The 27,379-nt window shown below is 47.8% G+C and overlaps 10 protein-coding genes across 10 annotated transcripts; 5 read left to right on the top strand and 5 right to left on the bottom strand.

Moving 5' to 3' along the window:
- Positions 1–1,863: 1,863 nt before the first annotated feature.
- Positions 1,864–2,670, top strand: N7511_010485 (uncharacterized protein; the record flags this gene model as incomplete). Its single annotated transcript, XM_057132862.1, has 2 exons — positions 1,864–1,900; positions 1,958–2,670. 2 exons carry the CDS (start codon positions 1,864–1,866, stop codon positions 2,668–2,670), a joined length of 750 nt encoding a protein of 249 aa, XP_056980850.1.
- A 665-nt stretch (positions 2,671–3,335) lies between these two features.
- Positions 3,336–5,119, top strand: N7511_010484 (fungal specific transcription factor domain-containing protein; the record flags this gene model as incomplete). The annotated part of the gene is made up of 4 exons (XM_057132861.1): positions 3,336–3,444; positions 3,501–4,012; positions 4,074–4,686; positions 4,728–5,119. The coding sequence occupies 4 exons, from the start codon at positions 3,336–3,338 to the stop codon at positions 5,117–5,119; spliced, it is 1,626 nt and encodes a 541-aa protein (XP_056980849.1).
- Positions 5,120–5,289: 170 nt separating this feature from the next.
- Positions 5,290–5,772, bottom strand: N7511_010483 (huntingtin-interacting protein K; the record flags this gene model as incomplete). Its single annotated transcript, XM_057132860.1, has 2 exons — positions 5,290–5,400; positions 5,470–5,772. 2 exons carry the CDS (start codon positions 5,770–5,772, stop codon positions 5,290–5,292), a joined length of 414 nt encoding a protein of 137 aa, XP_056980848.1.
- Positions 5,773–6,296: 524 nt separating this feature from the next.
- Positions 6,297–6,783, bottom strand: N7511_010482 (uncharacterized protein; the record flags this gene model as incomplete). The annotated part of the gene is made up of 3 exons (XM_057132859.1): positions 6,297–6,574; positions 6,616–6,697; positions 6,748–6,783. The coding sequence occupies 3 exons, from the start codon at positions 6,781–6,783 to the stop codon at positions 6,297–6,299; spliced, it is 396 nt and encodes a 131-aa protein (XP_056980847.1).
- Positions 6,784–7,288: 505 nt separating this feature from the next.
- N7511_010481 (uncharacterized protein) lies at positions 7,289–8,154 on the bottom strand (the record flags this gene model as incomplete). The annotated part of the gene is made up of 4 exons (XM_057132858.1): positions 7,289–7,358; positions 7,415–7,624; positions 7,681–8,059; positions 8,106–8,154. 4 exons carry the CDS (start codon positions 8,152–8,154, stop codon positions 7,289–7,291), a joined length of 708 nt encoding a protein of 235 aa, XP_056980846.1.
- Positions 8,155–11,325: 3,171 nt separating this feature from the next.
- On the top strand, positions 11,326–11,819 carry N7511_010480 (uncharacterized protein; the record flags this gene model as incomplete). Its single annotated transcript, XM_057132857.1, has 2 exons — positions 11,326–11,487; positions 11,547–11,819. The coding sequence occupies 2 exons, from the start codon at positions 11,326–11,328 to the stop codon at positions 11,817–11,819; spliced, it is 435 nt and encodes a 144-aa protein (XP_056980845.1).
- Positions 11,820–14,384: 2,565 nt separating this feature from the next.
- On the bottom strand, positions 14,385–15,032 carry N7511_010479 (uncharacterized protein; the record flags this gene model as incomplete). Its single annotated transcript, XM_057132856.1, has 1 exon — positions 14,385–15,032. The coding sequence occupies one exon, from the start codon at positions 15,030–15,032 to the stop codon at positions 14,385–14,387; it is 648 nt and encodes a 215-aa protein (XP_056980844.1).
- A 1,470-nt stretch (positions 15,033–16,502) lies between these two features.
- N7511_010478 (3-deoxy-7-phosphoheptulonate synthase class II) lies at positions 16,503–18,148 on the top strand (the record flags this gene model as incomplete). The annotated part of the gene is made up of 6 exons (XM_057132855.1): positions 16,503–16,524; positions 16,578–16,687; positions 16,740–16,803; positions 16,860–16,952; positions 17,006–17,057; positions 17,107–18,148. The coding sequence occupies 6 exons, from the start codon at positions 16,503–16,505 to the stop codon at positions 18,146–18,148; spliced, it is 1,383 nt and encodes a 460-aa protein (XP_056980843.1).
- Positions 18,149–18,475: 327 nt separating this feature from the next.
- On the bottom strand, positions 18,476–22,987 carry N7511_010477 (uncharacterized protein; the record flags this gene model as incomplete). The annotated part of the gene is made up of 4 exons (XM_057132854.1): positions 18,476–18,651; positions 18,705–19,036; positions 19,088–22,926; positions 22,973–22,987. 4 exons carry the CDS (start codon positions 22,985–22,987, stop codon positions 18,476–18,478), a joined length of 4,362 nt encoding a protein of 1,453 aa, XP_056980842.1.
- A 2,942-nt stretch (positions 22,988–25,929) lies between these two features.
- On the top strand, positions 25,930–26,973 carry N7511_010476 (uncharacterized protein; the record flags this gene model as incomplete). The annotated part of the gene is made up of 1 exon (XM_057132853.1): positions 25,930–26,973. The coding sequence occupies one exon, from the start codon at positions 25,930–25,932 to the stop codon at positions 26,971–26,973; it is 1,044 nt and encodes a 347-aa protein (XP_056980841.1).
- Positions 26,974–27,379: the final 406 nt, after the last annotated feature.

Below are 27,379 nucleotides of genomic sequence, written 5' to 3'. Positions count from 1 at the left end.
TGAGATGCTCAGTTCAATCAATAGAAACGAGCGGCACACAACCTAGAATTGCCCGATAATTCCTATGCACAATATTACATCGGTGGCTATACGGCTAAACTCCGCGAGTCCGTGTCCAGGAACCGACAAATCACAATTGCGACCTTGGGGATGGTATGCAGTGGGGTAAGAAGTATTCCATTTTAGCGAATCCCTAGTTCTTCTCGTCCCTTCTTTTGCTCACGCGATGGAATGCGAGATCTGTCTCGGCATCCTCGGAGAATCATCGGCGATCACCATAGACTCGCGACAGCTTTACCCCAGACATACAGACATCCCCCGTGTAAAGTAAGGAGATCAAAGCTTTTTTGTCTCTGCTTTCTGAGCTGACCCGCAGCTTACCTGCATGTACGACTTGGTCTAAGAATGAGGTCACGAAACAAGAAATGGACTGATTATGCATCTAACTCCACCAGGCAAGGATCGCGAATCGAGGTCCAATCCCTTGCGTCCAAGTTGCATGGCACCGGGGCCCCTGCACTGAAGTATTGACCGGATTATCGCAGGTATTATTGTCATGATATAGTTACTAAGACGGTAGCTGAGATTCTGGATCGCTTCATGCCGCTATTTAGACCAACGTGGTAGATTGAGGTTCCATCCATGTTGTCTAGCTCTCCGTATAAGAATCCGAGCGGTAGTCCTCCCCCTCAGAGGCGGACTTGGCGCGACGATCACTTTATGGCGATTGGTGGCTGTCTGGCTGCTTTTTGGGCTACTGTAAAGGATTTCCCCGCGTGAGATGTGGCGGGGCCTATGTTCAACGCCGTTCCAATCAGACGTGGGCTTCGATAGTCGTGGAGTAAAGTTGGCAAAGTTCCATGGCTATGATCAAAACAAAGAGTCATATTCTCGACCGGTGTGTTTTTTTCTTCCCGGATAAATTCCCAGAGTGCTGTGTCGGGCTAAGTCTAAGTCTGACTTTGGTGCTTTCGGCGTAATGTGCCCGATATGTTCGGTCATTTCTATAATACAATCGCTTAATGGCCATCTGACAATACATGTTCTCCGTGGTTTGGTCTACTCCTCACCATTGGACAAGGAATATTGGCTCTTAACAAGTTGTTTATTCATGCTTGTTCTTAAAGGGATTCTCATCATTACTCCGTGATAATATTTTGAACCAAGTATGCCCCAAATTGCCGAGTGCCTTTCCGTTCTCCGTTCCATCTTGATGGGGCATTACTTACTCAATATCTTGCTATGCGATCGTGCTGTGAAGAGGAAGAAGTCCTGAAATTCTTCGAACTCTTTGTCATATACCTGCTACTCTAGGAGGATCCATCCAGGTGGGGGAGGGGTTGAGACTGACCATAAGTCCCTTCAATAAGGAACCCCGGAACAAGAAAACAGGGATGAAAAGAGAGCCCAAGGTCAAGTACACGGAATTTGTAACAGGATGTAGTTTCTAGAATTGCGAGTGTAAATTGTCTAAACATTTGTAGCGCAGTGAACCGATTTATGAGGCAGTTGTAGACCGAGCAAAAGAGTCCAGTGTTCAGGTTCAGGAGTAAGTCAAGAAGATGACGTTTGAGAGGGTCAAATCTGATAAGAAAGTCCGAACCTTGGACGCTCGGCTGTTCGGGTTAAGCCGAGACGGCGATAGGCTTATGTCCGGGGTTGCTTCCGGTTGCATAGCTCATGAAGCCAAACACGAAGGAGGTTGGGCTGAACTTAGATGCCAACGGATTTAATGATTGTAATGTCCATGTCGAATCCTAAAGAATGCCAGTGGTTACAGACCTCGGGGTGACGTATATAAATGTGTAACACCCATCATAAGTTCGATCGATTTACCATCTCCAAAAGCAACGCAACGGCAAAATGTCCGTGTCCGAAAACAAGATCATCCTAATCACCGGTAAGAGAAAGAATCAGGGATATCCCCAATCGTCAACTACTAAGTCACTCCGTCCAGGCGCCAACTCAGGCGTCGGCTATGCAACGACTCAAGTCCTAGCCGAGACCCCAACCCACCACATAATTATGGCCTGTCGGGACTCACATAAGGGCGAAAAGGCCATGTCTGAAATTAAAAGCACCGGGATTAAAGGCACACTCTCCGTCCTCAGTCTGGACATCGAAGACGACGCCTCGATAACCAAAGCGGTAGACAAAGTGACTCACGACTTCGGCCGAATCGACGTGTTCATAAGCAATGCTGGGACCGCCGCGCCAGAAAGCAGCGGGCGTGAAAGGCTGACCAAAATTTTCTCGACAAATGTTATCGGGGCAATGCTTGTCACGGAAGCCTTTCTCCCGCTCCTCCTCAAATCTGCCAAACCGTATATGATCCAGGTGTCCAGTGGCTTGGGTTCATTGACCGAGGCGACCGATCCCAGCTGTCCACACTATGCTGCGCCGTGGGATGAGTATCGTATGAGCAAGGCCGCGCTCAATATGATGACTGTTCAGATGCATAAGCGGCTGCAGGGGCAGGTATCCGTGTTCGCGTTTTGTCCTGGGTTAGTGAGGTCAAACTTGCGGGGGGAGTCTGAGGCCGCTGTGAATGCGCAGGGTAGAGCGGGGGATCCGTTGGAGTCTGGCCGGGGTATTTTGGGAATTGTTATGGGAGAGAGGGATGGAGATGTTGGCGGCTTTGTTCATAAGGACGGTGGTTGGAAGTGGTAGTGAGATTGGGTTGAAAAGTTAGTGTTATTGTGGAATCGCAGATTTATCGTCTCCTGGTTTGAGTAGTTTTATATCGCTTTGACCGTGTATATTCCCAAAGGGAAACTGATATGCGATTCTCTCTGTTCCATGATTGGCTGCTTAGTGCCGGTGGGAAGTTTCATGTTGTATCCGGTGGAGATATTCGTCCACTCACCGCAGCTTGCCGACAGCTTCCAGTCCAGACTCAACCGCACACAACTTGAACAACCAATGAAGACTTGATCAGCTGCCCATCCCCGGAAAAATGCGGGGGGTGTGTGTGGATCAGTCATTTCTCCATGGGGGTCCGGATGTCACGGTTGTTTCTCTGTCTTTGTCCTTTTTGTTCAGGACAAGTCTGCAACACGTTAGACAACCCACCGCTCATCTGTAAGACTGATATTGACTATATGAAGCGAGTGACTCAACGGGCATCACAGGCGTGCACGGAGTGCAGACGATCGAAGCTTCGGTGCGAAACAGAGCAAAACGCACGTGTTTGTCGCAGGTGTCAGTCCAACGCTTCTTCTCACTGCCGCATTTCCAAAGAATCAAGGTAGACATTACCCTCAAGTCTAGAAAACAAGACCATCGAAGCGAATAGCTCAGCACTAATGCCTTTGAGAAACAGAGCTAAGCAGCATATGCGGTCCGTGCCAATGGACGTGACATCCTCTTTTGGTATCCTTGCCCAAGCCTTCTCTAATACCGAGGCTGTGGATCGGATGGACACATATGGTGGAATTGATCTAGGTAGGATTTGCCGCTAAAAGGCTCAGCAAGGCTTGTATAGAGATTGACATGCTTAGATGCCTTTTCGCAGCTCATTGCATCAGGAAGCAAACCAATATCTGATGAACCACATATGAGCCTTACACATGATGTTCCTCAAACATATCCACTAGACAGTTTTCTCACGACGATAAACGAACTTCTTTCACCACGCACTCCAGAGCTCCTTCTTGGAGAACAGAATCAGCCATATGAACTCCAAAGATCATTTAACTTCCGGCCTCCACATCTTTCCGACGAGGACTATGAATACTTGGCCCTGAAAGGGGCGCTGAGGATCGTTCCCATCGAGCTTCGAAACCAGTTGCTTGGAGCATACATCAAATATGTCCATCCGTTACTCCCCATCATTGATTTACAATCGTTTTTGTGCGGTGCTATGGTCGAAGATGAAACCCGATTTACCAGTCCGCTTCTTCATCAAGCTGTCATGCTGGCTGGAAGTGCCTTTATTGCACAAGAAGCTGCCACTGGAGCCGGCTTCTCTTCAAGAAAAGCATTAAGAAGGACATTATTCGAGAGAGCCAAAGTAAGTGGTACTTGCTGCATGTTGCATGAAAAGAAGATCATCAGACTCATGTCCTCGTCAGCTCCTTTACGAATTCGAAACCGAGAACGACGCATATACCCAAATCCAAGCACTATTACTCATGACACATTGGCATGGAAGCGGCGTTGGCCACAAAGACCCAATCTACTGGTTCGACCTCGCCTATTCGACAGCAGAGCGCGTCAATCTCCTTGGAAGTCTGGAGCCGGGTAGTTTCTCCCACAAGCACAGACTATGGTGGTGTCTTTACGTCCGCGACCGTATTCTATCCCTTGGATTCCGTCGCCCGTTACGGATTCCCAATAGCGATGTCACAATGTCGTTATTAGAGTCGACCAAGTACTATTCTTCCGAGTTATACCATGACCTAATTCTCCTAATGCTAGGAGAAGCTTCTGCCATGCTGAAGTGGGAGAATCAAGAGCGAATGATGCTCCTATTCATTCAGGAGATAAAGCTCGCTCATTGCGTCGGTGTGATTGTGGAGTATTTCTACCACGACACATGGACGGCTATACCATCGGGGGAAGCTGTCTATACCCTTGTTCCCAAAGCAGAGATATCACAGGACGCCATAGCTAGCTGTGAACAGCTTCTCAAGACTTGGATGCAGAACCTTCCCCCCTGGCACATTACTTCCCCCCTTCACTCATGTGCGATCTTCATCCGGAGTCGACTGAACTGGTTCTGCTAGTCCATCAAGCTTTCTTGTATCTTCTCCACCTTACCGCAATGTCAATCCTGCACATAGCCGCTTCGAAAGGGGGAGATGAACTCGACCAGACTGCCACACCAGAGATGAGAGGTCTGGTATCTCAGGTCAACGAAACACTCAACGAGCTACATGACTGTAGCATGCTACATTTACTGCCTGGAAGCGCAGTCACTATCATTGGAATTATTCTCGAGGCTAGTCTTCCCGATCTGAAGGTTTCGGACAAGATCGTGAGACAACAGGCTATGTCGAATCTGTATGCTTGCGAGGAAGCAGCGGGACATTTGCTGCAGACATATCCTGCTGCAGAGATTGTTATCTCCAAGGTTCAGAATGCCCGTGGACATTTACTGGGGCTGGTTACCACCTGATGGAAAAAGGAAAATTTGCGTTTTAGCCTCTACAAAATGATTTGAACGAACATGTATCAATTACAACGCCGATAATCTACCTTATTCAATTTCGAAATTCATGACATCATAAAGAGCCCGTGATGGCCTTGTCGACCTGCATCGACGAGTACCTTTGGCAAGACAGCTGCTTACGTACGGATAGATGGCGAGATGAACGCCGTCATCGCCTTTACCGCATCGCCATCATGAGCCTTCAACAGTTCCGTAGCCTTCATCTTGGTCAGTTCCAACTGATCCACCTAGCATAATCAAGACCGTCAGTGAACAAACAGATATCAAACCCGTAGATCCCCCATGGGAAAGCGTACCAGCAGTGCAACATCAGCCGGAGCGACCTTCACAACTTGCTTTTTTGCAACGCCGTCGACCTTCTGTGCATGCCCAGTGCCCTTCTTGCTAGTATCTTGTCCAGAAATCTCCAACCGACTCATAGCCTTCCCCAAAGCTTCTTGGTTGATATTATTCGTCTTCCCGGAGGAGGCTCCCGAGCTGATTTCATTTGTATGGAGGGAGGAGAGAGCGGCGGCCGCTTTGCGGTCTTCGGCATTTGCTGGGGTCGTTTGGTCGACGGTGCTTGGATCGGCTGTGGCTGATGGAATGGGGTCTGACATTGTAAGTTTTGCTTCTTTTTTCAAACTAGAGGTGAGCAGTCATTCAGCGGTAGAAAGGTGGAATGTTGAGGTTCGTTCTTATTGGGGGTTGTGTGTACGTCACTGTTTGTTGGCAGAATGTTCGTGCCGCCCTAGAGCGACCTCATCCTTCGGATTGTTGTCCGCTCCTCTTTGTTGCCGTCGTTGTACCCTTATTTCTCTTTTGTGTTGATTGATTCCTCCTCGTCTATTCAAAATGAACACTTGTCTCGATACGAGCATTAATGTAGCTGTCTGAGACCGGGAAGGTTGATTTGTTGATAGCACACTTCGGATGGGGTGACACTAGTAATGTAAGTTATTGCGGAAAGAAAACAAATTCCAGCTCAAGAAATGTATTGACAAGTGGGGAATATCGAATACAAAAAAGTCAAGTAAGCAGAACTGTGCTGTAGCTAGGTAACTGAGATAAAGATACATGTAGTGATCATTTTTCACGCTATCCCGCGATATCGAGGGTAGGCACAAGTAGGAAAAGTTCCTTCTTAGTTTGCCCCCTTGTCGTCAGCAACGATGCCGAACAAGGCATCATCATCTTCAACACTGGGCTCAGTAGCCTTGGTATCCTCAGCCTTGACCCTCTTGCTGTCAGTGTTTTTACGGGGGCGGCCGGCCTTGCGCTTGACTGGGGTGGTGGGAGCGGAGGCATCCTCTGTGGTAGCGGAGGTATCCTCGGTGGGAGCGGCCGGGGCCCTGGCGTGCAGCTTGCGCAAGGTGAGGAGACGGTGCTGGATACTGCGCTTGTTGCACCCTGTAGCATTTGCTGTTAGCATGAGTCAATTATGTGGGAAGTGTGATACGTACGCGGTCCCATGCCGACAGCGAGAGCCTCAGTATCGAGGACGAAGTTAGCTGCTTTCAACTGATCGATGATCAGGATCAGAAGCTGCTTTTTGTAAGCAATGAGGCCTCGTGTGGATTGAAAGACATACTTACCTGAGCATCAGCTTCGGGAGTCCAAGCCATACCCATCTTGGTGGTGGTTGGGATGATGGTTTGTGTTTTGTTGTGTGTTTTAATGTTGCGCTGATGGAGATGGAAAGAAGTTAATAAGTGAAAACAGCACGGTTTCGCATTTTATATGCGTTCAACACACTTGTTTGCTTAACAGCTCGACACGTGCCAGCCCGGTTGATATCGACCACGTCTGGCTACCTCCCTTCTCATCTTACGACCGAATATCAAGAGCATATATGATTTCCCATCTTCGACAATGTATAACTAGCTTTAACGACGCCGAAGCCTTTCGATCAACCTAGATACGTATATTGTTCTGCTTTAAGGCGATTTTGAGGGGATATGGTATATTTCAAGGCTCACCCTCGAACACTAGCCAGGCAAATCCTTGGAAGCCCTCGATGATGAGCCGTATTCTGTGTTGAATCCATTGTATATTTCATTCATTCGATATTTCCCAGGGAGGTCTATGTTGTCTGGTAAGATTCATTTCAGTGAGTGCATGGTCCCAACAAATCTCCTATTCCTCCTCGACAGGGAAGCCATATCCCACCAGCATAGCGGGCTCATCGATGTTGTGGTGTTGGTAACTGCAATGAACTGGTCAGCCAGATGATCAACCGGAGAAAAGGGAGTCTAGTATTACCTGAGAACACCAACAGCGCCAGGGTCAAGCATCAAGGAAAGAGGGAATTCCATAGGATATCCAAGCCAACGCTTGGTGAAGGCACGAAGAAGATGACCGTGGGAGACAAGGAGAACATCGGATGGGTTCTCGCCGTGCATGTTATCCTTCTGAATGGAACGAATCTCCCGAATGAGGTCATCAAGGCGGTCTGTCACCTGCTGGGCAGACCTGGGAGAGGGGTCAGATATCCATCTAGAGAATCAGGACGGACGTGAATGACTTACTCTCCGTTCTCACATCCATCGCGCCAGATGTCCCAAGGCTTCTCGGCATCGAGACCGTGCTCCTTTCGCAAAGTACGAATGTTCTTTGTCAACATGCCTTCGTAAAGACCGTAGTCCCATTCGGCAATCCTGTCGGTCTGGGAGATTTTGTTGGCATCTCGCAGAGTCTTTTGATCGGCATCATCAAAAGCAATCTCGAAAGTCTGCATTGCACGCCTGCGAGGACTGATGTAGACATGGGCAAGGTTGGCGGGATCAATCAATTTACCCGACCCAACGATAATCTTGCCAGAGGCGCGAACCTGATTCTCGCCATCCTTGAGGAGCTCAAGCTCGGTGACACCGGTGTAGCGTCCGTTCTTGGACCACTCGGTTTGACCTGCCACTGGTTAGAGAGATGGGGATTTTAGATTGCTGTGACATACCATGTCGGTAGAGGAAGACACGGGGAGTACCAGCGTCTTTTCCAGGCATGTTGTAATGATATCAATAGTGCTGATAGAGGAGGGGAGCAGAATGCGGGATGAGGTGGGGGCAAAAAAATAGGTGGAACGGAATTCCGCGCTTGGCTTTTCACCAGTCATCGCTTCGGACCCATAGCACCCAATGCAAGAGACGAATACTAATAGCTGCGGAATATGGCCCTTGACAGAGGACTAGCTTGATATTCACTGAAATCTTTCCAACCTATTTCCTACTTGGCCAAGTCAAAAAAGTGCAATGTTGTAGTGGTAAGTCTGGGCTTCTGATTGGTCGGGGATTTCTGTCAGATCAAACTTGATCCTGACCTGATTTCATTGGTCCTCCCGAACTCTTTTGTTCACCGCCTTTAGACTTTCGACCAATAAAATGACTCCACTTCATTACCGCCTTTATGAACATACCCACAGTTACAGTAAGTAGGTTTTCTGCTCAATACCTTATTATAAAACGTAGCTGGCCTATTGTATTATTAGCTAGACAGTCTATTACGTGGTTAAGAATACATAGTAGAAAGGAAAGTAAGAACAATCGTGTTATTCTCAGAGACTAATTCTTGAAGACAGGAAAATATTAAGCAAGACGATGCCTCTTTTATGTGTACTATATAAATTCGGGTAAATGTAGGTGAATTAGATATAAAATGTTGCGCTTTTATGTGACGGATGCTATCTTAATATGTATGAGGAGGATGCATGAATCATAATGGCGCGAGAGCAAATCATTTCTGAATCACGGGTATGACGGAGTCCATCCGTCGTACATAGACGCGTTTCAAAGATCGAAAATCGAGCACATTATTATTGAGATCTACATTGTATAACTGTAGAGCGGGGAGAAAAATCGTCGGCTTCACTGACGTGGCTCGCTGAACACTAAACACACTGTTTCTTCGCATGAAGCATAATATCATTCGGACCCTATCAAATTGGTGTATAATAATGGGATCTTTCACTCCCCAATATCATGTGGACATGGGACTAGCGAATAGATAGTATCCAATATTCGTCTTTTGCCTATGATATGATGAACTGGAGAGTTGAAAGTGCTCAACTGAAAGATATGAGCTTGGAGTTTTTTGGTGGGACCTTCCTTCCCTGGTTCTACAGTACAGTATAGTGCTGTACTGTACCGTGTCTGAGGAACAACTAAACTGTGGACCTTCTTCGATCCTTTCCACTTCAGGGAATGATAGAGATACTCGGAAGGCTGATCGGTACATGTAGTGTATGCACATAAGTTATGTGGAACTTCGAACTCGGCTTACATGTAATTTTACGAGAGGGGCTTCTGCAAAGCATATAAACCCCCCTCCCCTTGCCTGCTGTTAATGAATTTTTATCAGTTACACTCTCCTTTTGATTGCCCGCAATATACCTAAAAATATATTACCACGATGTCGGTGGAACAGGAAGAGGCTTACAGCATGTGGTGGAATGCTCCTAGAAGAGACGTGAACTATGAGGACCAAGTGAAAGATTTTATTGCATGTTACTGGGAGGCAGACCGGGACGAGGTGTGTCAACCGCGGTGCCATTCATTATATCACAGATCAAAAACATGGTCATACTTACGGTCCTTGTGTCCAGATCCAGGATAGTGATAAACTTGTCGAAGATATCGGAGCCAATTCTGTTGAACATGCTTGTTCGATTATACGATTTGTGAGGAGCTGCTAGCCAGAGAAATGACCCTTGAGCCATGTTAACTTGAGGACGACCTAGGTCTTCCATATTACTGTCAGTGATGGAGATGAGTACAAGTTCGAAACAGGTAAGTAACCCCGGGTCATTAATTTCCTAATCTCGTGATTCCGTGCACATCGGCTAATAGTGCTTTTACTATAAAAGTTGGAGGGGCTGCTGAGTATGTCAATTTGTCCAAGATTTTGGAATTTTGAATGGTGTGAACAGATAGATATTCCAGCTTCATTATGTCGGGTTTAAGTAGAGCGAGGCTCCAAGATAAATTTGTTCCAAATTGCTGTTTAATATTATCAGATGGCGCGATTGCTGCCCTTGACGAGATCTCCAGAGAAATTCAATGTAAGCAGAGATCAACTGCTGGGTAGTCGAGTATGAATAATGAGTCGAAGCAAGCTACGAATACGACTCAGTGAATTTCTTCATCCGTGTGCACCCTTAAGGGCAACCGAGATATGACGACGTTTAAGCATTCTGCTGAGACGAGATTCCTTAATCTACAAGATCAGCTGGCCACTCTATTCAACGGAATCTCTAACTGTACAGTAGTCGCGTGTAGGCACGGACTATGTGAACTCCATTATGATGAACCTGTTTCCAAGCCACTGTTCTATAGTATTGAGGAAATTTCGAGGGACTGGCTCTGATTACTGTGGACAAGAGACCAAGCTAGGGCATCTGATACGCGTAGACAGTAGCCAAGATTGGCTACTTTATACTGTACTTGTAGTCCGTACGCACAGCTGAAAATGACGATCTCAGTACAGTACAGTACAGTACAGTAGATTGACGACTTGTCGATCTTAACGTGATAGATCGAAGAGAAATACAGTACTTGGCTCCACTTTCATCGCTAGCTATGACCTCATACTGCTGCATGCACTAACTCCATGTGTAAATGCGATCGATGATCCATTCGGTTAATGGATGAATGGCGGGTCGTTTCCCTCCGTACTGTACACGTCGGCTGAACTGCGGGGCTTTTACAAACAGCGAGATCTACTTACTGTACTGGATCGGCGTCACCTACAGTACTGTACAGTATTGCTAGAACGGGTCTATACCTCCTATTGGCTCAATTACAGTCGATGATCTTGATCGCTAACCTGGTACTCGGAACTCGGTGAGACGGTATAACTTGGTGCTCGTTCTTATCGAAATGGTAATGTAAGTGGCGAATCTGATTGCGATATACACTGTACCTGATCCGTAATAACTCCCGAAGCCGCTGTTTAGCTTTGAAGTTGGGCGAGAGCTGAAATGTTTGAATTTTCTGGCTTTTGTGACGCCATTGATTTTTTGACCAGTAGATCGTAGACTAGGTATAAGTACTGTAACTTACCCTCTGCAACTAACCATGCCCCTCTTTTGTTCGTTCATGTCCTTCATTTTCTACTCCTACCGTAACCTCTGAGTCGTGTATCATACTCTTTTCTCCACCCTCCATTCAATCAGCATTACAATGGTTTCTCAAGATATGGTCGACTCTGCCAAAGAGGCATGGACGGAAGCAGCGGACGACTTCGTCACCACAAAGACGGACGCACAGTCACAGTATGAAGAAGCAAAAGATTCCGGACTCGCATATGATTCTTCTTTTGTGCAATGGGTACAACAGGGTAATGTCAGTACCCAGGCAAAGTCATCGGATATCAAGTATGGCACTAATGGACGACCTTTTAGTATCCTGCATTAATGGCGGCTTTTAACACAGTCAAATCTGAACAATCTCGCTACGAAAACATGTTGATGCAATACGACATGGAAGCTGGACAGAAGTGGCATCAAAATTTGAATGCCGTGATAACAGCCAAGCAACACTTTATGCGGGAGGACTTTTCATTCATCGTTGCCACTCCGGAAGAAGTGGACGACGGTCAAGAGTTTCTACACACAGCGCAAGTGAATGCCCGCGAGGAGAACTATCGCAACCGGTATGGAGAAGCCAGCCGCTAATAGATCTGCGACGCACCCTATGAATCTCGTCATTATGTTTGTCAGGGGCGTGAAGACCCGCATGGCTAGTGAATTCACTTGAAGAATTTTTTATTGTGCTTTGTGTAGCAACGTACTGTAGCAGTGTGGAAGCATGTGGATTCCCGGGCAAGGGTGTGTAGTGGATAGACCACTTTCAAGGTTTAAGCCTGAGCTCTCTATGAGCTTGGTTGGTCGATAGGCAGATTTTCGCCTGGATTGCATTAGTCACAGTGAATAAAAATGGTCCATGAGGACCATACTGTACATGTACTGAGAGTCAATTGTTCCTTGCCACCCCACTAGATTGCCCCGACAACGGACCTATGGTAGCTTGCGGAACCCGTGAAAGGTCGCTTCGATCCTTCTGATGTTAAATAATATTGTCCTCATCAATTTAATATCTTGTAGCTTTGGCTTGCCTACTGATCCCTATTGCCTAATACGTCGGCAGATTATCTCAACGACCTTTTGCCCCAAGGCCATTTGGTGCGGAGCATTCTAGCAGCAGCTTCTATTGAAAGCCATTGAGGAGCTGTGGTGAAAATCCCTGGTTTCAGGGACGAGGGCCCCAGTGTTCTAAAACAGAGGAAAGGAGTGAAAGGGGTCCCGCGCCTGCGCGACCCCGGCCTTTAACGCTGCCAACAACATTACAACCCCCCACCAAAAAGTCTCGCGCCAAGCCTCTGCCTCATTGGTGTTTTGGTTGTATTCTTGGTCATTGTCTTTTCTCTCCCTTCGTGTTTTGGTGTGTGCTTTGTTCACGGATCAAGCTCACTTGCGTGGGAGGAGCTATCGTTGGTCCAGCTCAATCGGGGATGCACACCAGTTGCGACTGAGTAAATAACAAAAGAACATACGCAAGTAAATTGAGCTTTAGTGCGTATAATTAGACCGGGAGAATGAAACTAGGATCTGTTGTCTCTTAGTTCTCGGTGTAATGAATGCTACTAGATTCAGTCAGCCACAGGCCTCCTGCAAATTCTCGCGCTCCCCGTGAAAGAATGAGAGTCACTTGAATCCTCCCATTTAGGGTTTGACCATTTATAACAGACTCAGAGCTCGAGGATATGCAGGAAACGACCTTGGAACTCTCATTAGGTAAGAAGCATCGAAAACTCACTACGTTATCGGGTTTCTTTGCTGCATCAGACAATCTGCTAAATAGAAGCAGACCTGGAATACTGACGGTTGCTTAACTTAAGAGCAGAGTTCATAAGACCTGAAAGAACTGCTCAGGACATATATCACTCTAGAAGGGATCGGTGTTTCGTTTGTAGACTTTGACTTTCAGCATTAGCACTTAAGCTCCTGGGATCTATTTCCATCTCACTCATCATTGTGGATTTACGAATAGTTCAAGAGCTCTTAGGGAGCCCTATCAGGATCATGCTGCGATTGAGTATTTTCTAATTATCGTTACTGCTTAGGATATATCGGGCAAGTAAAGGGGCGTAAAACTCATTAGGGGCAGCTGGATCACCTAGTAGACAAGCTCAATGGTCGAGAGTTATTTTTCAAGCGAAAACTCCCCTCCCAGAATCAGTTGACATTAACATTGACTACCCTAGGGCAGCTAGTTTACTTTTGTCAGCACGCCAGGTGCCTTTTAGAGGCACCTGCACCCCCTTTGAATGGGATAAGCTTTCCTTTCCCTTATCTTCCCTAAGCGTTTGCTACCAGTTGACAATAGTAATGCTTACTCCCTCTCATCGCATCTTCACCGAAAAGAATATACTAGCTCACAATACGCGCTCCAACTTCCATCCTTCATTCACTTTAGCTCCTACAACGTCATACCTCGTGATTATCAAACAGGGGGTTCATTCTTTAGTCTAACATTGAATGCAAAACATCAGACTCACTGGGAGGCGGGTTTATCATGAATACTGGTGCCAGTTGACAGGCTCATTAAAGGACAATTAATGTTCTTCTTTCTAGAGGAAGTAGCTCAAAAATAGACGCTACAAGGCATTAAATCAGATCGGTCATCTCCGTGATATTGTAACGAAAACTAAAATTGCGGTACGAAGTATACAAAGCTGCACTCCAAACGACATGATGGGTTCATCAGTATGCCCTGACTACTTCATGTCACTTTGCCAGAAATTGTGCTACTTTGGTCTGTGCCTTGATCATTCTCAAACAAACCCTTGAGTGGGACATTGAAGGCATGAATGATGTTTTGCAGGATTTCGCTGTTAGTACGAGGCTTCTGGTTTGCTACAACTCTGATCTTCGTGCCCAATTCCATTACATGGAACGTTGGAGATTACGATTGACTGATGAGATGTCTTGATACCCGCGAGATGATAATCTAGCATGGTGAAGGTAGCGACGGCTAATCTCTCCAGGGAAGTCAAGCAAAAGAAAATATAGACCAGAGGATTGTGATATGGGGAATATGAATTAGAAAACGACTATATAGGTTTATTTTATATACACACAGAAGCAGCCAAAATGACTTGATTTGTGAAAGCAGGGATACTCAGAAAGTCAACCCCGGTATGAAGATTAGCATGCATAGAAAAGTCACATGGTCGGACTTTACAGAGCAAGGGCAAGGGCCAGAACACCAGCTGCACCAGCAAAGCTCATGGCAACAGCACCAGTAGGGGCAGGAGCACCACCGGTGGACTGGGAAGAGGAGGCAGAAGCCGAGGCAGAGCTAGAGCTAGCGTCGGAAGAGGAGGAAGAGCCAGAGGTGGTCTCGCTACCAGATGAAGAAGCAGTCTGGCTGGCGGTCTGGCTGGCAGTCTCACTGACAGTGTTGCCAGCGGCCTGGGAGCTGCCAGTTTCAGCAACAGTACTAGCGGCAGTCTGGGAAGCGCTGCCAACAGCGGTCTCAGAGATGCTAGCAGCAGTAGCTGAAGCTCCAATAATCTCATCGTCGAACTGAGAAGTGGCCCAGGCCTTGACACTGCCGGGAAGCGAGTTGTACCAAGCTGGGTAGGTACCAGCCGCAGCCTCGCTGATGATGGCGGAGCGAGATTCTGGGTCCAGAATGTCATCGTACCACGACGATGGAATGGCGGTGGCCAGAACGCTCATGATGGAGCTGGGCACATCAGCAAGATCGTAGCTATCATCACTGTCGGAAGTCTCTTCGCTGGAGGATGTACCGGTGGCATCCGGAGCAGGGGCAGCCAGAGCCGTAGCGGCGAGGAGAAGAGGAACGAGCACCTTGTACTGCATTTTGAGGGTTGGGTATTTGAGGGTGAATAGGAGAAAAAACAAAGAAAACAGGGAGGTTAAATAGGGCATCAGCATAGAATCTTTTGGGGCTCTGTTCGGGGGTCCGGCCCACGTTCGGCCTCAACTAGCGCCAAACAAGCAAAACTCAAACGAGCGCACTAAACCCAGCCAACTTTAGGGGAGAGACCTGTCCAATAGCCCCCTTTGCACGTATGGGGCTCCCTGTTTTCTACCTGTTTCTAGCCATAGGCTCCTGCAGGGTTGCCTGTTCGGAAATAGATTGGTCCGCCACATTCGACAGAAAAACGCCATGGCTCGAATTCGTTTGTTTTCCGTCAGCGTGGAGATTGCAACGCCCCTTTTTTAGGCTCCGAGCTCCGATCTCGACTATTCCCAGTCTTGCCCTGACAATTGACTTTGGGTTATCACATCTAATTCTTGGTTTGGTCGACTCCACTGGTCTGGAGCATTACTTTCGCCTTTACCCTCTCATGCGGGTTTTCTATGCCCACGACAGGTCAGATTGCTCTAATTTACCTCAAATGGGTCCGAAAGTAGAGTTTTGATTTCGGCGTCAAATGAAGGCCAAAGTAGTCTCGCTCGTCAAATTCTCTTTACGAGGCAACGTGATGTTCAGACGAACATTTCGTCAGATTATACGTTTAAATCTTACCCGTAAGTTCAAGACCAGCTTGTTAGGATCCTCGGGTCAGGATACCTTATGATAGAATAGGCGTGGGTTGTGGTCTCAGCACGAACGTTGTAGGATTATACTATTGATATTAACTTAATTCTGGAGACTCAATGTGGTCTGAAGATTTCCATAACGTCCAGTCTCTATCGAGATGTGGGTCAATGACACCGAGCGATCTAGAAGGTCAGGCGAAGTTGTTCAATTGAGCGCCAAGTACATTAACTGTGCTCTCTCAAGAACAGCAAAGGTTGATTCACCTAGATCAATTTGATCTTTGTACAAATGTGGTTATCAACATGACCACCTCTGACTCAGGCGCCTTGTAGTTGAGGATGAGAAAACGCATCTGGCAAAGAGACATCGATCTGACCAGCTCAATTGTGGAACAATGAGCAGGGCGTAAGGGAACAAAGTTACATGTGATATTTCTGATTTACATAATGAATACTTGAGCCACAAAGTAAACAGTCTTGAGTGATATCCATGGATGGTAAAACTGAGACAAGATATTGCTGTGGAGACGCCTGACCTTCCAGGCATCCAGGCATCACATGAGTCATCTCCGTGAATAAGCGCCCAGTGCACGTGGCTATCACGTTACCCTGCACACTGGCCATTAAAGCGACTGCGAGGTCATTTCTTCGTGTTTTTGTCCTTCGAAAACATCTGTTTGTGACTGAGTCTGACTTGTTGTGAATTCTTGACGATCAGAGGAAGCAGCTCATCCCCATAATAATACCCACTCTGTCACCCCACCCTTTGGGCTACTCACCGCCATGACTGAATGGACCCCAAGTTGTAAGAGCTCATTCAATCTGGTTCCAATCTTCGTTGTTACTGACTGGTCTCAGCGTGGACACGAAAGCCTATCAAGCAAGATGTCATTTATGAAGATCGCCAGGGGTTGAAAGACTCCCTCTTGAAGCTGCAGAAACTACCGCCTCTTGTAACAACTCGAGAAGTAGGTCCTTGACTTTGATCAGCATTGAGATAAGATCTGACCAAAACTGTAGATCATTCATCTCAAGGAGAATTTGCGAAATGTTGCTCTGGGCAAGGCTTTCGTTTTACAAGGTGGTGCGTTGATCAACGACCGCGTCACTGTCGAACACAAGACTAATTGTGCTGCTTAGGTGATTGTGCGGAGCTGTTCGACTATTGTAATCAAGACATGATTGAAGCCAAGGTCAAGCTACTGTTACAAATGAGCTTGGTGTTGATTTGGGGTATTTCTAGACCTATCATACGGAAAAAACACGTGCTAACTGAAAATTAACAGGTGCCAATAAACCCGTCATTCGTATTGCCCGCATTGCAGGTCAATTTGCCAAGTAAGTCACTTGGATCGAAGATAAACATTTCCAAACTGACATAAATCAGGCCACGCTCAAGCTCAACAGAAATAGTCAATGGCGTGGAAATGCCCTCTTTCCGCGGCGACAACATCAATGGCTTTGACGCTGACCCCCAATCTCGCCAACCAGACCCATCTCGTCTGGTCTCAGCATACTTCCACTCGGCAGCAACATTGAACTACCTGCGTGCCTCCCTTTCATCCGGACTAGCAGACCTGCACTCTCCCTTGGACTGGGGCTTGGGACACGTAATTACACCCTCAATCAAAGAGAAATACGAGCACACGGTAAGCGCAGTCAAAGATGCCCTGCGCTTCATGCGGACAGTAGGAATCGACAAAGATCGCGGTGTGGAAACAGCAGATATCTTCACCAGCCACGAAGGCCTCTCACTCGAATACGAGCAAAGCCTCACTCGACTCCTCCGACACCCGCCCTCCATAACCTCAGCTAACCCAACCGCCCCCGACTCCGGCTACTACGCAACATCCAGCCATTTCCTCTGGATCGGCGATAGAACACGCCAACTAGAGGGCGCACACGTCGAGTTCTTCCGCGGCATTGCCAACCCCGTCGGAATCAAGATCGGGCCTAGTATGACCTCCGATGAGCTAGTGAACTTGCTGAATGTCGTCAACCCCGAGCGCGAGATCGGCAAGGTGACTTTGATCTCACGATATGGTGCTTCGAAGATCGCAAACTTCTTGCCGGGTCATATTGCCGCGGTGCAGGCTTCTGGTCATATTCCTGTCTGGCAGTGTGACCCCATGCACGGCAATACGCAGAGTACGCCGTCAGGGGTGAAGACACGTCATTTCACGGATATCTTGTCTGAGTTGCGACAGGCGCTGGAGATTCATCGGGCTGCTGGCTCGTTCTTGGGTGGTATGCATCTTGAGTTGACTGGCGAGGCTGTTACCGAGTGTGTGGGTGGTGCAGCCGGGTTGACTGAGGATGACCTTGGAGAGCGATATACTACTTTCTGTGATCCACGGTTGAATGAGAAGCAAGCTTTGGAGCTTGCTTTCTTGGTTGCTGGATTCTATCGCGAAGAGTCTGAGTATTGATATCCTTTAGCTAGAGTGCTGCATGGTCAGAGTTATATTCGGTTTCTTGGACACAAAAAGTAACAACTATTTTCGGAAAGCCAAGTGTTGGTGTTAATCAATACAATCAATGATTTCAAGTTAAATGGGGATATCGAAAGTTAAAAAAAATCAAAAGTAACTTATTCAAATCATTGGACGGCATAAGAGCCAAATGACAAAGACGCGTGGGACAATGCAAGAACACCCCGACCTACTCCCAAGAATGAAACACCAAAAGAAAGTAGTCCCCATATGTACAGCGACTAGCAAAGTTTACAAAAAGCACAGAAAACCAATTGAATGCCATCACCGACGAAGCGGGCTAGCAACGGCAGGCTTGTGAACAAGACTCTTACGGCGAGCAGCTTCCATGCGGAAACGCTGCTTGCGTCTGGGGTCATCATCATCCTCATCTTCCAGGATGCTCGAGGGCTTGGCACCAGGGAACAATCCGCGGTTGCTTTGCTTAGGGGGCAAGATTGCTGCACAAGCTTGTTACGGTTGGCGAGGAAGTATGGAGTAGCGGGCGACATGCCAATGGCGTCAAGGTTGGCAAAGTTGTAGCCAGGAGTAGCGGGGAATCCGTAGTCAGCAGGGTTTGACTGCTGTGTGGGGGTTGACGGGGCTTCTTGCTGATGGGTCGGGGGAGTGATCTTGCGGAAACCATCGACAGCGCCCTGGTCTACACCGCTGCGACGTCCACTGGCGGAGGGAGCGGAAGACTCGGATATACGCACGAGAGTGCCGTTGACATTGCTCAACGCACGAGGCTCCATGCTTTTGCGGCGCTTAGCGCCTCCACGCGGGACAATGGAGCTGTCAACAGCGTAGGGTGTCTCGTCGAGCCATTGATTTTCCCGTTCACAACTTGGACTAGTTAGAGGAATGCTTCCAAATATGAATAAATTGATGACTTACTCAAGAACCCAGCCGACTCCAACGCACTTTACGAGGCCTCTTGCTTTCTTCACTTTCTCCAACGTCCGCAAGCCACCATCCTTGTACACAACATGTGTGATTCCAACCCTCGATTCTTTTGATTCGGCGCCGTCAACATCGGAATGGTTTGATGCTGGGTTCCAAGACCAAGACTTGACGCATCGAGCTCCCATCTGCTGCAATAGCTCGACGAAGATACCAGATGCATCTTCACCCTCGGTGGTGTGGACATCGACGTGCACAACTGCACCATGCAGAGCTTGCGGGCTACTGCTCATGCTCCTGCGGGCTTTCTTGGCAGGGCTTTGAGTTGCAGCATGTTCACTTGGTGATGCCGTGGCTGCGGACTTCCCACTGCTGCGTCGAGCGGTGCTTAGGCGTCGTTTTGGTGAAGGACTTCTGTTTGCCCGCGATTGCCTGCGAGCAGGAGAAAGAACAGGTATGTTTTCTTCCGGTGGCATGAAGGTTGGCTTGCGCACTCGGGGAGATGACCGAGTGGGAGACATGTTTGACATTGACAGGCCTCTCTTCCGTGATAATTTTATAGGTGATACTTCTCCTTCTGCTTTCAAAGGCACCTTCGACACTGTATGGACGGTGCGCATCTCTTCCGACTTGGTTTTCATCGGGGTGGCAGGAAGAATGTTAAAGTCGCAATTCTCCTTGTCCTCGTCAAGATTTTCTTGCTCATAGAACTGGGGTTCAGCAGCAGTGTGGTCATTCACAGTCGTTTGTTCCTGATTGTCGTCCTCCAAAATGTCCATACTAGGATCTTCATAGATCTCCGTGTCTTTGCTCGGTGATTGAATCAATGCATCTTCTTCATAGATTGAAGAAGGCTGTGGGGTCTGATCTTGCTCGGGGCTTACGCTAGTACCTTCACTTTGAGGCTGGAGGGGCAGTTCTGCGAACAAAGAAGGGGTATTTGCCAACGGACTGTTAGACAAATCAGGATATGAGACTGCACTGGACTGCACGGGAGTTTCTGTCTTGGTGCGATCCAATGGTCCTACTAGAGAGAAAACTCCACGACGGCGAGGACGCAGGGACCTCCTTTGCGATGGTGTATTGGTCTCCCAGCAGCCAAACTTATGTGCTAGGGGTGTGAAGCCCAGGCCAGCGTCGAGGGGCGATTGCCGATTATCAACAACACTTGGAGTGTTGAAGAGACTGGGTGTCATCAACGTAGGGCTATCAACCTGAACGCTTGGAGATGGCTCACTTATCTCGCCCAAGCGCATGCCAGCACTGGCATTCCTTGCGCGAGGAGTGGGGTCATCATTCTCCATGTTGTCCGGGCGATCCATGGTCGGTGGAGTAAATGAACCGATCTGTGGCATCGACACGGGTGAGGGAGTCGCATACATCCTTTGCAGGGGGCTGCCAAACTCATTTTCTTCGCTGGCAATGGAGGGTGACGTGGGCTCGGGTGTGGATATATCGAATGCAAAAGGTCGAATAGGAGAGTACTCGGTCTCCTCCGTCTGAGTCTCTTGGCCAATGGGTTGTTGCTCTTCTTCGGAATTGGTGATAATGCTACTCGCATCATGTTCCTCTTGTTCGTCGAAAGCTTCAACATCCTCAAGGGAACCCAAATCAGATGATGGTTCAAGTTGCGAAGCAGCTTCGTCAGAACCGTTTTGCACTGGTCTTTCTGGGGCTTGCGCTGATTCGGAGACTAAATCTGGAGATCCAGGAGTAATCAGGTCTTCGATTTCTCCCTCGTCGGTTTGATCTTCCAGCACTGAATCCTGTTTGTCCAAAGATTGTTCGTCGTCTAGGGAACTTTCTGTGACTTGGACCTGTTCGCTGCGTGATTCATAGGCATCCATTTCTGCATCTTCCATGGCATCAAAGCAAATGGTGTCAACCTCTTCATAGTCATACACAGAATGCGCTTGTGGATCTTCAGCATGTTCATAGCCCGAGTCTTGTTCCATGTCTTGGTCGTACAAGTGACCGGCTTCCAGTTCCGCCTCCTCCATGGCGTCGAAGCAAACTGTTTCGGGTTCTTCGTACTCATAGTTGAAACCGTCTTCGACATCCTCGGCCTCTTCAGGAACTGAGTCTTGTTCTTCAATCTCCATGTCGGTAAAGATAGGATCGATCTCGTCCTGATTTGCCTCTTCCGCCTCCTGAAATTCGAGCTTATCAGCTTGGAGAGGGGATTCTGAGGGGCTATTCTCAAACGAGAGCTCAATTCCAAAGACATCTCGAGCCACATCCTCGACCATCTCCGAGTCCTTGTCAACGGCAGACTGATCCTGTTCTTCAGCCCTCGGCGAATATTTGGGGGTAGTTCGCTCAATTTCCAATGGCTTCGAGGGTGTTCCTTGTTCCGGTGTAGCGGGGGACTGAATTACTGAGGCGCGAGTAGAGAATATTGAGCTCTTCAATGGAGAAGCTATTCTCTTAGCTGGGCTTTGGAACAAGGGAGTCCGAGCTGGAACTGCTGGAGTGGAGCTTTTGAACGGTGACTGCGAGAAAGAAGCACCCAAATTTCCTTTCTTTGGGGAGCTTTTGAGGGGAGATGTATGAGATGGGGCAAAGTCGGGTGCCGCAGTCGCGTTTGCTGAGTCCCGGAAGAGTGAGCCTCCTCTCTGACTATCTCGCAGGGAGAATTTGAATGGGGACGAGGTTGGCGGCGGTCGTCTAGCGGGGCTACACATGAACACTGAATCAGTGAAATCAACGGCATTTGCAGCCGGAAGAGGGAGATGACCACTGTCGGCCACCGTGTTCTGGCTGCGATTTGGCGTAAAGTTGATTCGTCGGACTGGAGAGCTGAGGCTGGTGCCTTCTGATCCGTGTTTGGGGGTTGGTAGTTTCGGTTCGCCATTTTCGTCAACAAAGCTGGACGCCTTCTTGGGAGTGAAGTTAATTTTCCGTACAGGGGAGCTAAGTCCAGTCGTTTCCAGCCCGTGCTTGACAGGTGAATGCACAACAAGCCTGACGGGACTCTTGACAATGTCCTTCAGTGTATTCAACTCGTCATCTTCTCCGTCGGAGCTGGTGTATGCTGATAGGGTATTGCCCATCTGTTTGGTCTTCTTGGGGGACAATGGCTTGGTCGCGGCTTTCTTGGGTCCAGCTGCCTTCCGTCCTCGTGTGGCTGCTGTCGCAGGTTTCCGAACTGGCGTCGCCTTAAGACCAGTCTTTCCAGTGCTGGCGACCTTGGCAGCTGGCTTTTTGCGACCAACTGCCGGCGACGTAGGGGCACTCGGCTCTTCCTCTTCGGATTCAGACATGTCTTGAAACGTGACCGTCTTCTTCTTGGCGGGTCCACGAAGCAAATTGGATCGCATAGCAGTAGAGTTCGTCGCAATTGTGATCTGATTCGGCCTTTTCTCCTCAGTGACTTCAGTCACGCCTCGTGTTCTCCTGCTGGATGCTGCGGTTTCACGGGTCGCCGAGGCCTTGGCGGGTGTTCCAGCTCTTGGTCGACCCCTGGGTTTGGGTGCAGTTTCTGGCTTTCCGGAAGGGGTTTCTTTCACGGGTTGGTTCTTTCGTGGTCTGCCGGGTCGTTTCTTGGGTGCATCTGTTTGCTGCCCGGACCCATCTTCGTCCACTGTGCTCGCATTTGGCTTTTCGGTAATCGGCTCTGGCGTTGCTTTCTTGCTGCGACTACTGATAGTCGTCTTAGATTTGACTGCTGGACGGCCAGGGGGACGTCCTTGAGATTTCGCAGGCTTAGTGGCAATGAAGCCCAACTCATCGTCCGTATCATCCGAATCAAAGTTGGTTGGTGTGGTCGCGGTTGGTCTGGCTGGTGTAGCCTTTCGAACGGTTTTCTTCTTCGCGTCGGCTGCAGCTGTTGACTTGGTGGAGGTTCGCCCAGCTCGGTTGGCGGGGGGGGGGGATCACTGCAGCACGCGCCATGATGTTATTGTTGCGCGTTGTCTATTACCGGTGATCGTAGTTATCGGCACGCGACACTCATGACGGGTTGGGATTGTCGAAATTGGAAGTCGGTCCGGACTTCGAAATGTCGCAGGTACCGAGGTTGTCAAATTAATTGCATGAAAGAAGAAGCAAGGCAGAGCAAATAATCCACTGTGGAGGCCGTTCCGAATTGCTTATTGTGGCGTGGTTTCTATAGCAACTGGCACGTGACCTAATGCGTCAATAGCACCACCACAAACTTGGCTCAACATGATAGAGGAACTGAACTTACAAGTTAATGTTGACGGAATTTTGCATGCGCAATCTCATATCTGATAATCGTTGTTATGCTAGAAATATTTCGGTAAGACTTTAACAAATCTAATATGGAAATCTTTCATTTCGTATCTCATATTACCAATATATATCCTTGCTCCCTGGTATCCTCTGAACTAATTACCCAACATTGTGAGTATAGTACACTCGTTGAAAGTCATGATATCTAGGGTATAGATAGAATGATGAACGAGATGTGTTAATCGTTACAATGTGCAGAGATCATAATGATGACTGTTGAGCTGGCTACCTAGGAAGCGAAATTACCGTATTTGCCATGAAGGTCCTAGGCAGAGATCTGACAATCTGGCTTGATCTATGCCTACTCCGTTTCTTCCACTCCCCGTATGCATCTTCATCTTACTATACATTGCGAAAGCTGTGCTTCAGTTTACTGCTGTAGAAGGCTAACCCGGTCGTCTAATATGGTTCTCGTTAGTGCTCTTCATGGCTCTTGCTCCCTTTCGTCACTTTCTTCATTGAATGCCTGCCACAATTGGTATCGCACACCTATGCTGACAGATCAGGCCTTGATCCTCTGTAGATTAAACTGTACCATACCAAAATCATTACATGTCTCAACCCCAAGAGCTTGAACTATGGGAAAATCTTTCACAATATGCCCCTACGCCAGGAGATTTAGATGTTTATGTGTAGGTTTCACTGTGAAGACATTCGCTACCCCACCGGATCTCACACCGAGAATAATGATTATCACCTACCCGCCTTATCCTTCAGAGAGAGAATCCAGAACATGAATAGTGATTAAGCACTGGGAGCCATACACACTCGACCAAATGCAAAGTCAAGGTAGCTGTCGAATTTCTCTGCGTGCACAGAATCTAGACGGAATATGTGGCAGAGTATGGGATTATCCATGGAAGCACCTTGCAGAAATGCTGATTACATGAAATTTCCTATAGCCGGACATACATAGATTACCTCTGTTTTCAATTGGGGTAAATTCAGGTTACAGCAGATGTAGGCCAATGCACCTTTGGTATTTGACAATAAATCCTGTCAAAAGATTCTGGAAGTGAATGGAGCAACACTCCGCTATCAGGCAGGAAAGTAACCTCAGAGGATACACAATGTCGCAATGACTATGGTTCCACTCTGGGAAGCGCGCCTCGAGAGCGCGTGAAACATGAATTGGACCCCACGAAGTAAAGAACGTTGTACAGTACTTGATGCAGGTGCCGTTTTTGTGCGGTTTTCCGCAGCAGAGAGTCGAAAAGTAGCTTTCATGTCGTTTTATCGCCTTTCAAGGGCATCTGCTTGACTCCGAAAACCGAAGACCGTTGTTTTGGCCCCCACTGGAAGAATTACTTGGCATCCTCCGGTGGCCATATATCAGTACTTTTCGGCCCCATGTCTCGAATATAGGTGCATATTAAGTGGCTGATGAGATCGACAATGCCACCACTGTAGGGTTCGGGATTCCCCGATCTATACCTAGCGTGAAATAGTTTGTTGGAAGTCTGCAGGGATGTGGGGCGTGATAGGAACAAGGAGTCTAATACACAGTACAGTACATCAGCCCGGCGATATGATGCGTTTCAGAAAAAAACTTGGTCTGATCATTGGGGAGGATACAGAAGGAACAATGCATGGAAATTCGTTGCAGTGTGCTCCTCATTGTTTCTGTTTCATGAAACACAGGCAATCGTTGCTCTCTTGATCATTTCCGAGCCTTGCAAACCCTTGCAGATACATTTTCTTGAGTTCTTGAGAAAGGTGATGTCACAAACCTACTTGATATCAGGTTTTCACCAACTAGCTCATAAGCTGTCTAGCTCTGCAGATACCCTGAAAGCCTTGAGCGTCGCCCCCAGTAAGCGGGATTGGCACTTTCAGGGCACGGGCTCCACTATGGCTTGTCTCCACTGTTCGGCCACTGTTCGGCGTCTGCTCTCTCTCTATATCGGGTTTCATCACCTGAGCACTCTTCAGTTTCGCAGCAAAAAAGTGGGACTTTGAGGTGAGATTGTAACGTTGGACTTGCACTTCATATTCATACTGCAGAGAAGAAGAACAAAAAAGGCATCCTATGGCCCATTGTTCAGGCTTAGTATCGCTCAGTCTCGCCCAGATGATATGTCCATTTTTCTATCTGCCTGATAATTCATAGACATAGAAGACGTCCAGACATGGGAGAGTCACTTGCACAGGACCAATATCGCCCCCAAATTCTTTGGCGTTGACAACAAGTTTCGTGTGATCCACAAAAGGGCACTTTGGGGTCTATTCTTCACTCTTAATATAGATATGGAAATGACCCTATGAGAATGAGACATCTACCAGAGCTCCATAGATAGTGAGATGCTTTGCCAGATGAGGAAAGTAAGCTCGATATCATCTCAGTGTCGTTGTTGGCATATAAAAAGGCATCGGCCCTCGTATTCTCTGAGCAATTCACCAGAGGCACTCGGGCATTCAATCGTGTTTGTGATTGTCTTCGGTTCCTATTCTCTCGAACTTCACGTTCATCTTCTTCCCAGTACGCAAGTTACTGTTCTGTTTGTATGTTCGGGGGTCTTGCTAACTAGGTATAGGTACCATCCAAATTACACGGACATCAGAGTCTTGGTCATATCGCAACTATGTTCAAAAACGTCTCGGATCATTTTGGCTCCATCCTCGTTGCTTTGCTGTCTATGCAGACTGTTTGTTCAGCACTTGCAGTTGAGACAATCCAAACCAATGAGAAAGAGTCTTCGGAGCTAGCAGTCCGAACTAGCGATGAGTATACTATCGTCCATAAATGGGAAGGTGGAGCAATTATTGGAGCAGCTTCTTCGGTTGGCCTTGTGATTACTGGAATTGCCAACGTTATTACCAGCTGGTACAGCAGCAAGCCAGACGCGCAAAAGGTCTGTGGAAAGTCAGCGACGATTCAAAAGACAGGAGACGATGGAGTCGGCTATAAGTACTACGTGTACTCTTATACAACTGGGTCAAACTGTGATAGCACTCAGCGAGCTAAAACTATCACTAAAAAGCTCTCCGACGCATTCGATGACTTGCATTCTCAGGGCGCTTCTGCAGTGTGCCTTGACTTTGATCACCATGGTACTTGGCATGGAGTCATTGGCCTGGCAACCGTTGGCTCTGGTATCGACCCCCAAAGCGCCTGCTCCGACCATCATGCAGGTGCTAAAAGGAGCGATGCTGGCTTTCTCGAGCTTGAGGAAGACCGCAGCGCGGTTCTGGAACTGGATGAAGACAAAGAAACCGCCAAACGAAATGAGATCGGAATTGTGAAGAGAACTTCAATCTCCGTCTCTGAGTCAAACAAGAAATCCGGAAGTACCAAGTTCAGCAACTCCAACAAGTCCCAGGCTGTGATCCTCGGAATTGCGAACCAGATGTATCAGAAAAGTCAAGCCGGAAGCTGCAGCAGCGTCACAGGCACCATCGAAGACTATAACGGAGTCAGTTACTCCTACTACTTCTATGCCTCGGGACGCAACTGTGATACCACTGCTGAGATCAAGACCATGGTTACTGCTCTTGACGATGCCTGGGACGGTCTCGGAAGCACCTCGGCACTGTGCATGACAATGCAACATGGAAGTGGCACATGGAGAGGACACCTAGGTATCTCCGCGATGCAAGGCACTTACCCTGCCTCGAGTTTGTGTTAGATATAAAGATTATATCGAGACTGGTGAGTTTCATAAATTGCCCAACAGTTCATCGATTATAGTTTACTAACATCTTTGTTACTAGAGACAGGAATGGGAAGGACTTTTCAACAAACTGATACATGTTTGCAATGATACAACATCAATGCATTGATATGGAAGAGACTACGATAGTTTCATCTCTTCTATCGGATACCGGCGCAGCTTACGGAAAACTAAGTTATCCGCCGGCTTGTGAGGTCAAACCACGAAGTACTTCCTAGAACTTCTGCACCGGAAACATATAGATTCTTTTCTTGAGATCAATTATACATTTTACTTACATTCGAGTCTTCTCCGTATATCCTCTTTCTGATTGAGTCTGCTTTGGTATCTTGATGCGTAACGAGGCACTCCACGTAACAAG

Source organism: Penicillium nucicola (assembly GCF_028828085.1).
Source record: "Penicillium nucicola strain IBT 29836 chromosome Unknown utg000010l, whole genome shotgun sequence".
Lineage (NCBI taxonomy): Eukaryota > Fungi > Ascomycota > Eurotiomycetes > Eurotiales > Aspergillaceae > Penicillium > Penicillium nucicola.
The sequence above is the reverse complement of the archived record's forward strand: the minus strand, read 5'-3'. Positions and strand labels throughout refer to the sequence as shown.